Source organism: Chelonoidis abingdonii, chromosome 1 (assembly GCF_003597395.2).
Source record: "Chelonoidis abingdonii isolate Lonesome George chromosome 1, CheloAbing_2.0, whole genome shotgun sequence".
Taxonomy (NCBI): Eukaryota; Metazoa; Chordata; order Testudines; family Testudinidae; genus Chelonoidis; species Chelonoidis abingdonii.
Window position 1 is genome coordinate 41,026,122 of NC_133769.1, and position 14,071 is coordinate 41,040,192.

The 14,071-nt window shown below is 43.8% G+C and overlaps 1 protein-coding gene across 6 annotated transcripts in view; it reads left to right on the forward strand.

Annotated features, from left to right (window-relative positions):
• The window catches only part of TRABD (TraB domain containing), a 51,392-nt gene that overhangs the window by 19,979 nt on the left and 17,342 nt on the right, over positions 1 to 14,071 (forward strand). For 3 of the 6 annotated variants that reach the window (XM_032769378.2, XM_075065209.1, XM_032769379.2), the window contains 4 exons: positions 1,164 to 1,242; positions 6,974 to 7,140; positions 8,897 to 9,037; positions 13,251 to 13,361. In XM_032769378.2, coding sequence (XP_032625269.1) covers positions 1,164 to 1,242; positions 6,974 to 7,140; positions 8,897 to 9,037; positions 13,251 to 13,361 — 498 coding nt within the window. Of the gene's footprint in view, positions 1 to 24; positions 108 to 1,163; positions 1,243 to 6,973; positions 7,141 to 8,896; positions 9,038 to 13,250; positions 13,362 to 14,071 lie in introns of those variants that run through there. The other 3 variants (XM_075065202.1, XM_075065218.1, XM_032769380.2) reach the window with 2 other exon arrangements.

Below are 14,071 nucleotides of genomic sequence, written 5' to 3' on the forward strand. Positions count from 1 at the left end.
ATGAGGCATTGTTTTGTTTTTTGTAGGAAGAAACTAACAAACTTGAAGGTTTAAAAATAGGAAATGTACATTCTTTGGAAATTACTTTGGTTATCTAGTAAATATTGGTAGGTGTTGATTCATTACCAGTGCTTTCATTCGGTAGGAACTCTGAATAATTATTGAGTCAGAGCCGGTCACTGGCGTGTGAACATGTTGATGAAGAATTCCAGATCCTCCCAAAAGTTACCAGAAAGAATTTGAAAGAGAGCCCTTGCCTAAACATAGCTCACAGTTGGGCTTTACCTTGTTTGTAGTATCTTTCGGCATTAATTATATTTTTCTGCCTTGCTTGGGTATTTGGTCAGTCGCAAAACACTGCAGGCTGAATTACAGGGAGCGTTGTCTGTAGTTGTGTGTTGTTAAAGCTTATATGTTAACTATGAATCGAAGGGATTTTACTAGTCAACGAGTTGTCTCAAATTTCACAAGTTGTAAAAATTTTCAGGTAAATATTTGGACATCACGTCAGATAGACCTCAGTTCTTCAAAGAGTTACATGTGTGCTTGACTTCATGTCCAATTGTCTTGAACTATTCATGTGTGGGAAGTAGCATGTGCGTAAGTGTGTGCAGGATCAGGCCTTATTTTGTGTTCGGTCTGTCTGTCTCTCTCTCATACATATAACTTAAAATGACATAATACAAACAGACCCTTTTGAATGAACGTAGATAGTTTGTGATCTCTGATTTGCACTCTTCTCAGACTTCCAGTGGTACACAAGTTAAAAAGCTGTGAAATACAGTGTTTTCCATATGTAGCAATGCTTTTAGAATCATCTGTGCACAGTGGTTTCTAACACACACAATTCTTCTCTATAATGTTTTAAAGAGAGTAGTCTGCTTGATTAGAATGTTTAATCAGATTGTCTAAGCTCTGTATTAGTTATAAATACTCTCTCTTTCAAAGGAGATTTTAAATGTCTTTTGAATATATATTTTTTTTTCCATCATAAATTTCCAGCTTACAAAAGAGCTGTTGGAAAAATCAGATTTTGGGCTCAGTCGCTGTCTAACTAATTTAGTTATTAGTTTGAATCCATGTATAATATTTAAACAAGGAGAGAGGAGTATAAACCATTTCATTAAAATTCTCATTGTCCTTTGAATTCTTATTTCATGCAGGCTGCTGCAGATCCAATGTCCTCCTCTGATGCACTGGAAGGTGACCAAAAGGAAACTTCAGACGCATCACCGAATATTTGTATGTGTTAGTTTGATCAGGAAAAAAGAAATGTCATAACCGTAGAATGTAAAGCTAAATGTTTGCACTACTAGCAAGAATGTGGTTACTAGTCTAAAAAGGAGCTAATGATCCTGTATAAAAGAGGTAGACATGTAAGTGGGGGAATTCGATCATCATTTGTGCCAAAGCTCTACCGTAAAGGCCTAACCTGAAAACATGCCCTTTTTTCATCATTGCTATTGGTTTAGGGGGTGTTTGTCAGTAATCTACTCCCATATTTTAAAACTAAAGTAAATATGTTCTGTTGTTGAGATCATAGTCGTATCCAGCTTGTGTTTAAGCAGGGACCTTCTCTCTAGGCAATACTTGGATATGTACATATTGAATTTTGTATCATGGCACCACAACGACAGTGATATTGCACTAGGTCATGAGGACATTTTGTCACTGATGCGATGTTATCTTGTTGCAATGGCCAAAATAAATTTTTGTCTGGAAATGTAGGCTTGCATGCCATTTTAGATTAGGACTGTCTGGTGAAATGTAGGAGAGTCCTGACTTGCGTACTGAGCCACTGGGTCAGCTTAGTGAATAACTGAAAAACTGTTTGAGGAAATATGGGGACTCTTTTATGAAATTTTTTTTTTTCTTCTCATGAAATATAAATTCTGTCTGAATTTATATTTGAAGGTGTGTGTAAGGGAAAGTACTGCTGATTTAGGTTGCTTGGCATTGACCATGAAGTAGGAGGCTATCAAAAATATCCTCCACCTAAAGAAACTCCTGTGCGCGCACACAACACATTTGGAGGTGAAAGCCATACGCTAAATTACTAAACCATAGGTAGATAAAATCTATTACATGGTTCTGCAGTTTATCTGTGTCTTTGACACCTTACCTGCACTCTGATTAATCCTTCTCCCTTGGACTATTTTATAATACTCCAGACCGCTGAGCAACTTCAAACTGCTGCTAACTTGTAGAGCAACTTGCCAGAGAAATATTTCGTATCGGCTTGTAAAGCAAGTTTGTCGCAAACAAAATTACACTTATCCACTTCTTCCAGTTTTTTACTATATTAAATCTTACTTTAAAAAGCACCATGCAAAGCAGTTTGCTTTTCCTATTGAAATAAATGGGAATCACTCTTTATCTCAGTTCCTGGCTCTTCACAGGCTGTTTTCATGATTTAGGCCTGGTCTACACTGAAAAGTTACATCAGTATACCTATGTGTGTCATGCGAGTGAAAAATTCATACCCATGAGAGACATAGTTAAGCCGACCGAAACCTTGGTGTTGACAGGGTCCCTCATGGGTGTGAATTTTTCACACCCATGAGAGCCATAGCTATGCCAGTGTAAACGTTCAGTGTAGATCATCCCTAAAGAGGCTTAGATTAGGATTTGGAGCCATTGCTAGTGTAGACTGCACTATACGTGTTCCCCCATGGACAGGGCTTGTCTATAAGAGGAAACTTACTGTTCTAGTTACACTGGTATAACTCCCTGTGTGGAGACTATTTCAGAGTAAGAATGCTGCCTTCTGGTTTAGTTTATTTGCTTCCAAAGCAGCTCTTCCAAACGTGCTGGAATATGAGTGTCCACATAGGAATTATAGTGGTATAATTAAGGTGGTATCTCTGCCAGTGCATTTTAGTCCTGGTCTGTACTCATCTTGAGCCTTTCCTGAACAGAGCCTTTTGTGACTTGAATAATATCTGTTAAGAACTAGGATGATATCTAATCCTGTGTCTAACATTACCAGGGGCCACATCACCCCTTCCAGAGGCAAAACTTACAGGATGGGATGTTTTACTGGGAAATCTCAACAAACCACAGATCACAGGACCATCCCTGCAGGGGCCCTGTAGTCCTGAAATGGCTGCCTGGCATCACAGCTTCACTGGATTAGCATTGACTCCTCCCCTCCCCCAACAAGGCACAGTTGTTCTTCGAGTAATTGCTCCTGTCGATTCCAATTAGGTGTGCATGTGCCGTGTGCACGGTCATCAGAAAGTTTTTTCCTTAGCAACTTCCATTGGGTCGGCTGTGGAGCCCCCTGAAGTTGTGCCTTCATGGTGCTGAATATATGCTCCTGCTGACCTGGCCCCTCCTCAGTTCCTTCTTGCCACCAGTGACGATCGTTGGAACAGCAGTTGCTTGCGTAGCAAATGCTTTCCTTAGCGTGCTTAGTAGCTGCTAGCTGTAGTTTAGTTAGTAATTTAGTTTGTGTATATAGTTGCAGTTCACCCCCAATCCCTTCCCCTTCCCCAGGTTCCAGGGCATGCCTCAGTCCCAGGGATTTAAGCCTTGCGGAACCTGTGGTAAGTCTATGCTAACAGGCAACCCCCATGACTCATACCTAAGGTGTCTGGGGGAGACTCATCAGACTGAGAAGTGCAGGATCTGCAAGGCATTCCACCTCAGGAATAAGAAAGAGTGTGATTTTCATCTAAAACATCCCTTGATGGAGTCCACTCTTCACCCCCAGCCTGTCGCGGACAGTAAGGACGAGGCACTGAGTGCGTCCGTGTGGAGTGCCCCGGCCTCCATATGCAACACAGTGCCAAGGAAGGACTCTAGTCTAAGAGGCCCTCGGCATCAGTGCTACCTGGCACCGCAGGCTATGTCAGTAGCCCGGCACCACTTCCACTCCTCTGTGCTGCACAAGAGGCACAGGAAGACTAATACGGGTCATTCCCCTGTGCCAAAGACAGCGGTGCCAGCAGGTGTGGCAGCAGTGCGTTCTATCCAGGAGCATTCGGTGCCAAGAGCACAGGAGTCTGCACTGTTGACTTCAGTCCTGTCAAGGGGACCATCGAGTCCAGCGCCCAGCAACACTCCTGAAAGACAGTGCCAGGTGGAGGAGTTGGAGCTGCCCTCCACCCTGGATTCTTTTGAAGCTGACAGCAATCCGATCGCCATGATGGCACCTCAGCCCTAGTCAGTCAGAGAAAAGCCTCTGGTGCCACAGTGACCAGCTCCATCTAGAGGCAAGCCAGCCATAATGAGGCAGTTGCCCTCCCCAGCTCGACACCACTCCCCACCTGGACTCAGTGCTCACTGTCCCGGAGCAAGTACTCGAGTTTCTTCGATGGTGACTCAACTCTCAGACAGTGTGCGAGGGAATCCCCTTCAACAGCCCCCATCCTCCTCGTCTCTGGTAATGGACGCTTCAGCTCTGGGATGGGGCGTGCATTCGGAAGACCTCTAAACGCAAGACCTATGGTCGCAGCATGAGCTCTCACTCCATATCAATTCAAGGAGTTGAGGGCTGTGCATTTAGCCTGCCAAACCTTTCAGGCCCAGCTACAAGGCCAGCGTGTGGCCATGATGACAGACAACACCACGGCCATGTTTCACATCAACAAGCAGGGTGGCTCCCATTCCTCTCTACTGTGTTGGGAAGCCCTCCAGCTCTGGGAGTTCTGCATAGCTCACTCCATTCACCTGGAGGCGTCCATCTCCCAGGAGCACTGAACGAATTGTGGATCACCTCAGCAGGTCCTTTCACAACCATGAGTGGTCCATCCACCCAGATATCATACACTCCATCTTCCAGAGGTGGGGGTTTCCCCAGGTCAATCTGTTTGCCACTCAGAGCAACAGAAAGTGCCCACAATTCTGTTCCTTCTGGAAATGCAGCCCAGGCTCACTTGCAGACACATTCTTGATCCACTGAATGGGAAGTCTGTTGTATGCTGTTCCACTGATTCCTCTCATGCACAAAGTCCTACTCAAGGCCTGCAGAAACAGGGCAAGGATGATTCTGGTTGCACTGGCGTGGCCGCGCCAACACTGGTACACCACGCCCCTGGAGCTGTCAGTGAATGCCCCAATCACACTGCCACTACTTCTGGACCTGGTCACACAGGACCATGGTCGCCTCCCTCACCCCAGCCTCCAGTTCCTCCACCTCACGGTCTGCAAGCTTCATGGCTAAACCCCATGGAGAACCTGTACTCGGAACTGGTAAGAGAGGTCCTGCTTGGCAGCAGAAAACTCTCCACTAGGGCCACATACCTAGCAAGATGGAAGAGGTTCATGTTCTGGTATATTCATCATCACATACCTCCACTCCAGGCGCCCATACCAGTCATCCTGGGGTACCTGCTGCGCCTGAAACAGCATGGTCTTGCAGCATTGTCCATCAAGGTGCACCTTGCCGTTAGTTCAGCCTTCCACCTGGCAGTGGCCAGATGTTCAGTCTTTGCCAACCCTATGGTTGCCCATTTCCTCAAAGTGACTATACCTACAGGTTAGACAACGGCTCCCTGCAAGGTACCGTAACATGGTCCTTTCCAGGCTAATGTGGCCCCCATTCAAACCATTGGCGACTTGCTCCCTTCTCTACCTCTCATGGAAGGTTGCCTTTCTGGTCGCCATTACCCTCAGCGAGGAAGGTGTTGGAGATAAAGGCCCTCACTTCCAACCCCCTCCAGATGGTTTTCCAGAAGGACAGGGTACAGCTCAGACCTCACCAGGCCTTCCTCCCAAAGGTGGTGTCATATTTTCACACCAACCAGGACATTTTTCTGCCTGTCTTCTTCCCTAAAGCCTCATGCTAATGTCTGAGAACAGAGGCTCCACGCACTGGATGTTTGGCAGACATTAGCTTTTTACGTCGAGCGCACGAAACTGTTCTGGATCTTGAATCAGCTATTCGTGGTGGCTGTGGACCGGATACAAGGCCTCCTGGTTTCATCTCAGAGGATTTCAGCGTGGATCATGTCCTGTATCCGGACATGCTACGAGCCAGCCAAGGTTCCAGCTCCAGTCCTTATGGCACACTCCACAAGGGCACAGGCATCTTCGGTGGCATTCCTGGCTCAGGTTCCGATACAAGAGATCTGCAGGGTGACAACGTGGTCCTTGATGCATACGTTCATCTCTCATTACACCATCATCCAACACTACAGAGATGATGCTGCATTCGGCAGAGCAGTGCTCCAATCAGCGTTCCCATAAGTCCGACCCCACCACCTAAGGTGGTTGGGCTTGGTACTCATCTAATTGGAATCGATATGAGCAATCACTTGAAGAAAAAATGGTTGTTCTTCGAGATGTTGTTCATGTCCATTCCACTACTCGCCCTCCTTTCCCCTCTGTCATAAATAGCTGGCAAGAAGGAACTGAGGAGGGGCCAAGTCAGCAGGGGTATATATTGAACGCCATGAAGGCACCACTCCCGGAGGCTCCACAGCTGACCCAATGGGAGCTACTAAGAGAAAAACTTTCCAATGACTGTGCACGCGGCGCATGCACACCTTATTGGACTGGATATGAACAACGCATCTCGAAGAAAAACAGTTATGAGAAGGTGAGTAACTGTTTTTTCCCAGAGAACCTGAGAGAATCTGCAAAAAGTGAATACTACCAGAGGCTGTAATCTCTGCAGGGCATGATGTGCCTTTCCTCCCACCATCCTATTTCCACCTATCACATCTCCCTCCCTCCCTCCTTCTTGAACTGCATGGAGAACCAGTTTCAATTCCCAGGGAGGTGAGGCTGGTACCACAGAGGCACTGGAGCCCTTCTTCAACAGGGAGGGACCAAGATTCATGCATAGAGGTGCCTCCTCAAGACCTCGATCTCAGTAATGATACGGTCCCAGGTTTAAAACCAGGACAATAGTGTTAAAACAATAGTATATTAAGTCTGCTGAGCTATTGAGTCACCTATGTATTTTTTTTAAATTGTTTCATTCACATGCAGCTTCTAGACATGCATATTTTATTAAATTTTTTAGCTGATGCAGATGCATTTAAAATTCTCCTGGAGATGAAGATGAAGAAGAGACAGAAAAAGCCCAATCTACCAAGCACTGTGACTGAACTTGTCACTGAGGAAGGGTCTAAGGTGTTCGTGGTTGGTACTGCCCACTTCAGTGACAGCAGCAAAAGAGATGTAGTGAAGGTAAATATGCAGGTGGAGCCATTCAGCAACATTTTCTTATGTGCCTGGAAAGTTAACAAGAAATTAACATGTTTTCATAACAATTAAAACTTTGCTATAGTGTTAGGGCATCTTGGAATTAGGGTAGCAGAATGTAACTGCATGATTCAGCTATGACTTTGCAACTAACATGCCTGGTAGTGTATAGGATTGGGTAGAATCCGTTTAAGTAGCTTCTAATAGACATCCCTATCTTCTGTTGCAGAAACCACTAGATGCTAACAGAGCAACAGCGTATTTATGTAGCTAGGCCTTGTATGTTTGTATACAGTCTCTAAAATCAGTTATTTGGAACCCAACTGTGTCTGTGTTGTTTCCTCATATTCTTAAAGTTGTGTAGAGAGCAAAGACATCACATCTCTAATCTTGTACAAAGTGCCGTGAGCGCTGTTGTATTCACACATGGTTGAGACCTTGGTTTTACATCTCCTGCAAAGTATGGCACCCTTTATAGTACCTGGGTTAATGATTCAATACTGCTGTGGCAGGTTAATCACCATATCACAAGTATGTGGCTGAGTTGAGAATAGAATCTAAGTCTCTTGATTCAGCCCTGTGCTTTCCTAGACTCCTTCCCTACGGTTGGCTTGTTGAGTTGACAGGATTATGGTACAAAGTTGTAAGCCATCGTATTTAAACAATAATTTGATTAAAGTGAACTGCTAGCAAGTCCCATATGTTATCAGTAATTGACATAAAAGCACCTAATAGTATATTTTTAGGGCAGAAGCAGGTATAGTACAGGTAGCTAGCCTCAGGGCTTGCATTCTCACCTATTGATACTTTAATGACAGTCATGCCAGGAAATTGTAACACTGTGATGCTAACACCTGATCATATGTTATCGCATAGTCATTTGGGATCATGCTGAGAATGGAAGTTGGAAGGAACTTTTAATTGCTCTGCATGCTAGGACTATGGGAAGCATAGACTCATAGACTTTAAGGTCAGAAGGGACCATTATGATCATCTAGTCTGACCTCCTGCACAGTGTAGGCCACAGAATCTCACCCATCCACTCCTGTAACAAACCTCTGACTTATGTCTGAGTTATTGAAGTCCTCAGATTGTGGTTTGAAGACCTCAAGCTGCAGAGAATCCAAAACAGACCTGTAAAAACTGGGATTGTTTCTCAAACTTTGGGGCAGAAATAACTGAATCAGGACAGGTCTGAAGAGCTGGCAGAGCTCCATGTCCCATGCAGACATTGCAATATAGATGGCCTCATCACCCTGCTTGGCCACTGGAAGCTGAGCAGGATGAAACCTGTGCTAGGATCAGTCCCTCCAGCACTTTGGACTCTTGATTTAGGCCTTGATGGTGGAAAGGCCTGTTCTAGCTAGGTTTGTGACCCAGAAGGTCATAAGTACCATTTACAGTGAACTTTGCTAGCATGTAGGGAAAACGTTAAAATCAGATGTTTCCAACATAATTGTTACTCCATGTTCCTGTCCCCAGATGGCTGGCAGGTAATACCTTTCATTGGCTTCCTTATTTTTCTTCAAATAAGTAGGTGCTAAAAGCATGTGATAACTCCAGAGCAATATCAGTGGCCTGAAGCAGTTTATTTTTCATTATCGTGTTAATTGAAAATTATTTGTGGAATGAATTCCTATTAAGCCCCATACCTTACAAATAGCTCATGTAAAAAATCAATATTTGCTGCAGTACCTCTCCATCGTGTCCACATTTATGTAAATAAATCCATCTTTTTCAGACAATACAGGAGGTACAGCCTGATGTGGTTGTGGTTGAGCTTTGCCAATACAGAGTTTCTATGTTAAAGATGGATGAAAAGACATTACTAAAGGAAGCCAAAGAAATCAATCTGGAGAAACTTCAGCAAGCTATAAAGCAGGTATGATTACCTCAGTGAAAATTATGGCTGCTACTACCTTCTATCAAGCCTACTAGCACTTCAGCCCTAGTGTGAGCATAGCCACAATGGTTAGGGTTTGTGTACATGGGGAAATAGCCTGGAATAGCTGTTGTGGAATAGGTACTCTGCACTAGTTCCCCATATGGGAAGTCTTGAAGTGGATTAAGCTAAACTGTACAAAAGCTCTGTTAGGGTTATGGTTCACACTCCCCTAATCGGAAGTGTGGGGCTGTGTAGACATAGCCTTAGTGCTAAATAAGAGTGTCTACATGGGGAGCTAGTGCAGAATAGCTATTACGCTTGTTTTGTAATAACTTCACTGTGTAGACAAACCCTCAGAGTTAAGGTTGTTTGTTAAGCCTTGGTTTCGGCTGTTTCTGCCTTTTCAGTGCTTACAGCCTTGATTCTACAATTGGATTTGTACAGGGATCCTCTTCGATGTCAGCAGGGCTCTGCCTGGGTTTCACTATATCCAGCCTTTTGCAGGATTGGAGAATAACTTTGCAACCTTAAAATGTTCATTTGACACTATTTTATGGCATTTTAGCCATACATCTTGTTTGTGTGTGTGTTCTGGGTATTTAACTTTTATATAGTTTCTGAGTGGTATATTTGGTTGCTTTTCCCCTTCATTATTAATTCCATTCTACATCATGTTAATATTTGCTATTTGTGTTCTGTTGTGGATCAGTTGTCAGTGGATTAGCATTCAGGTCATATCCAAACTGGCTGGTTGTTAATGTGTGGGTGTGCATGTAAATATAAATTCAGTCCTTTATTATCTGTATCAAACAATGAACTTGTGTTTGTGTTTAATGAAGTTAAAATTACTCACTGGGCAACAAATAAATGTATATGGTATATTTATCATAACTTTAACAGACTATAGAAGCATTAGATCACCAGTCAATGGTGTCTTAAATCAGTGTTTCCCAAACTTGGGATGCCGCTTGTGTAGGAAAAGCCCCTGGCGGGCCAAGTCGGTTTGTTTACCTGCCCTGTCCGCAGGTTTGGCCGATTGCGGCTCCCGCTGGCCGCAGTTCGTTTCTCCAGGCCAATGGGGGCTGCTGGAAGCGGCATGGGCTGAGGGACGTACTGGCTGTTGCTTCCAGCAGCTCCCATTGGCCTGGAGCCGTGAACCACGGCCAGTGGGAGCCGCGATCAGCCAAACTTGCGGACGGGGCAGGTAAACAAACCGGCCTGGCCCGCCAGGGGCTTTCCCTACACAAGCAGTGTCCCAAGTTTGGGAAACACTGTCTTAAATAATCAAATTAAAAGGACAGGTTCATAATCTACTGCAGATATTTTGATTTTTATCCTGAACCTTCGGCATAAGTAAGTAATCCTATTGACAGCAGTGGGACTGCTTGTGAGTTGGTATTTATAGGGTTGGTCCCAAAACAAGAACACTTGTTGCCAATTTGAAATCACATGTGGTGAATAAGAAGTTAATAATTTTCTCTGTGTGTGTATGGTCTCTCAGTAAATTCTTTCTGACTCATGTAGCTAGAGCAATAACTAGTTCTTCCTGTTTTGTATTTATATAGTCTCAGAGACCAGGATATTACAACCTATTTAAATGTTACATTTTTTGGTAAGCTTTTCTTTAAAGCAGTGACCAAAATGACACAGCCTCTGTGCAATCAAGGGATCATCATCAAAGTTTTTAAACAATTAAAACAGGAACAAGATATCACTCTGCTTATTATATCTAAATATGAATGCAACAGTTTTTACCTTGCAACTTTATTAGAGGAAACGACCAATGAAAATCTTACAGAAAACTGATTTCAGATTATTGTTAGACTTTTTACATTTTTTCCTGAATAGGAGACTTATGAAAGCTCATGATGGCAGCTTTGTAGTGTCGTGTAGTCGTCAGTTCCTGCCAGGACTTGGGATGACTCTCCTTTTGTGCCGCTTGGTGGCAGTGCAAGTAACTCAATATTGGACCTTGTTCCATTTACATTATTACAATTCTTGTGCTGTTCTTTGAATGACCATTTCAAAATCTGAGGTCAATAAATAAAGTTACCTATGGATGAGGTCCTTTGTATATAGAAACACTGTGCATTTTACCCATTCCCAATAGTAATCAAGCCTGCCTTGAGTGGATATTTTCAAAGGCACCCAATTCCCACTGACTCTCAACAAGAGCTCCCCCCTAACTGCCATCTATGCTTTAACAGTTTCACCTACTCTACAGCATGCCTGGCTATTCTCAACAACCTGCTCCCTGTTTGTGACAGCGTGATGTGGTGTTAGAGCAGTGTGAAACGCCCTGGGTTAGTTAGCAGGGATTTTTGAGGCCTCTTTTCCAGTTTCAGTTCTTAGTGGTTCACATCCCAAATTTCGATTTGCCATGGAGACCCAAAACACAAAACAAAGCTCAACCTAAACAGCAGAACTTTGCCTTGATTTCAGTCAAAGGGTCAAAGCCACCCAATCATCATCCCAGGATCCTTTAGCAATAGCTGATAGGGAGTGTTGTGCTGAGGAGAAGGGAGGGTTTCTGAAAAGTGGGCAGTTCTTGACTCTTGGAAAGGAGCACATTCCAAACCGTCAAACCCTATTACCAAGAGCTACCCTATCTCTCATCCTGATTTCCCCTCTCCCGCACCTTGTGCCTGAAATGACCCACTCTCCATGATGCCAGGTGCCCATTTACTTCCTCAAGCTAGAAATTGGCCAGAAGGGAGTGTCCAGGGGGTGGTATTGTGAGGCCAGGCCAGGTCATGGGGAACTACCAAATGAAGTGCACCAGGAGTGAGAAGTCATCAGGCCAGCAGGGAGAGTGGGAGGGAAGAGGAGGGGTGGTGAAAATGAGTGTTCATTCACAGAACACATGGGACAAATGCTTCCATGAATTCAGGAGAGATCCCCAGCAAAATACGTTTGTTTTTTTTGTTTTTTTTTAACTAAAGCAGCTGAGGCTGGATTCCTGCTGAGACCACTTGCTGCCGTTTGCGCCTTTAGGACAGAATGTAATTAATTAACGCTTGTGCTCTCGGTTTTCTTTTTGCACAGTGGTGGAAACACTGCATGCTGGTTTGTAGCAGAAGGACACGACTGCAATGTATTTCAGTCAATCATGTTCTTAATCTGCCCAAAACCCAGTGCCTGTCCTATTTGCCTATACTCAAGAAAATAATAGGTGATAGGCTGAAGCAGATAGCAGCAACTAGCAGCACAAGTCCAGACAAAGAGATTTAAAGTCTTAAATAAGTGAATATGCACAAATAATTATGTGAGTAAAAACCTACTGAACGATTACTGAAATATAAGGATGGGGGCTTGTATTTATTGTATTGTCTATCCACAAATACATCAGTTTTTTAAAAAAAAATAATTCTTCTCTTGCTGGGATCTCCTCAATTTGTGGAAGTATTTGTCCTTTGTGTTGTGTGAACAAACACTCATTTTCACTACCCTTCCTCCCTTATTCTGCAGCCCCAGGTTGAGTTTAAAGCTGTCTTCCCTTCATGGAAACTAGCATTGCTACAGTTGCCAGCCCCCTAAATTGGATCCCTTCTTATGCCCACAGGGTGAATCAAGCTCAGGGTGTTTCTTTAAGATCTCATCTGCAAGTCCATGAACAGGAAACTGCTTGATGCTCAGCTTTTCTGGATTAGAAAGAGGAAGTTCTGATTTGACTCATCCAGTGTTCATCACTGTTTGAAGAATCTAACTGTTTCATGCTTAGACTACTAGGTGTACCCCACTCCAATATCCCTCTAGCAGGGCAAATGCAGAGCAAATATGCTCATGTTCTGCGCTGCTTATATTTGGAGGAGAATGCAGTGTTTGTTCTAATTTATTCAGTTACAAATGTGTGGTATGAGCTACTCTGCTAGTCGCATGGACAGATGCTTTCTTCTCACCTTGGGCAGGGGGACTGAAACAAGACTGGCTTATTTAATTATTTCTTAAACACATTTTTCTTTGAGCAAACAATCTGGTGTGTAACCAAAGAGCATTTTTAACAATGATCCCACATATAAATGATGAAAGCTGAAATAATGAGAGCGGTGTTCAGCAGTAAATCAGCTCCAGTGGGCGGCTTCAATGTTTCTTCATCAGAATAATTGATGATTCTCAGTGATTGCTAATGGCACAATGTCTGTGGGTACTTCCTAGTAATCCATACAGGTTGACGGTTCCCATTTTAATGTTTTTTTCCCTTTTCTGCTAGAATGGAGTCATGTCAGGACTAATGCAAATGCTTCTGCTGAAGGTCTCTGCTCACATCACAGAACAGCTGGGAATGGCCCCAGGAGGAGAATTCAGGGAGGCTTTCAAAGAGGTAGGGGCTGGATGTTGGTTGTTTCTAAGGTAAAAATACTGGTCTCTTGTAAACTAAATAAAGTCACTTGTTTGGCCAGAGTGCTCTTTTCTGATCCCTTTCTTATACGTGGTGAGGCTGAGAACTAAAGATCTTTTACTTAAAGGGGAACTGCAAAGAGGAAGGGAAAATGGTGGCTTTTGCCCCCTTACTGCCCCTTTCTGGTGTATATATGGATGGTTCCATAAAGACTTGAAAAATATTTTTGGCTTTTGTCTTCTCCCTAGAAATAGTGGTATTCAGTTCTTATGTCTGTTTTTTGCTGGGGGATAGTGAAATCGCAGTAGGTCTCCAGCTGAGAGAGAGGGGACGCTAAACATTTCACACAGAGCTTTTCTTCCAGTTTTGGCCCTGGTCCTTCAATGAACTCCTCACGGGTGGAACCTGTTCCCATGCAAACTGGGGCCTTTGTCTGGAGTAAAAAGGATTTGCATGGGTATCGCAAACAAACACCCCTGTCTGACTAGACCTCTCCTGGCGAGAGAGCTGCAGCTCAGGTTTCAGTATGTCCTGATGTTGTCGTTCTAGTCCTCCGGATCAGCATTTCCCCAACTGCGTTGGAACCCTCTATGGGGGAGGTGGGGCCAGGGGGCCAGAGACTTCGAATTAATAAAATGTACCACTTCTGCAATGAGCAAAAACCTAATTAATGAATTAAATATACAAATTGG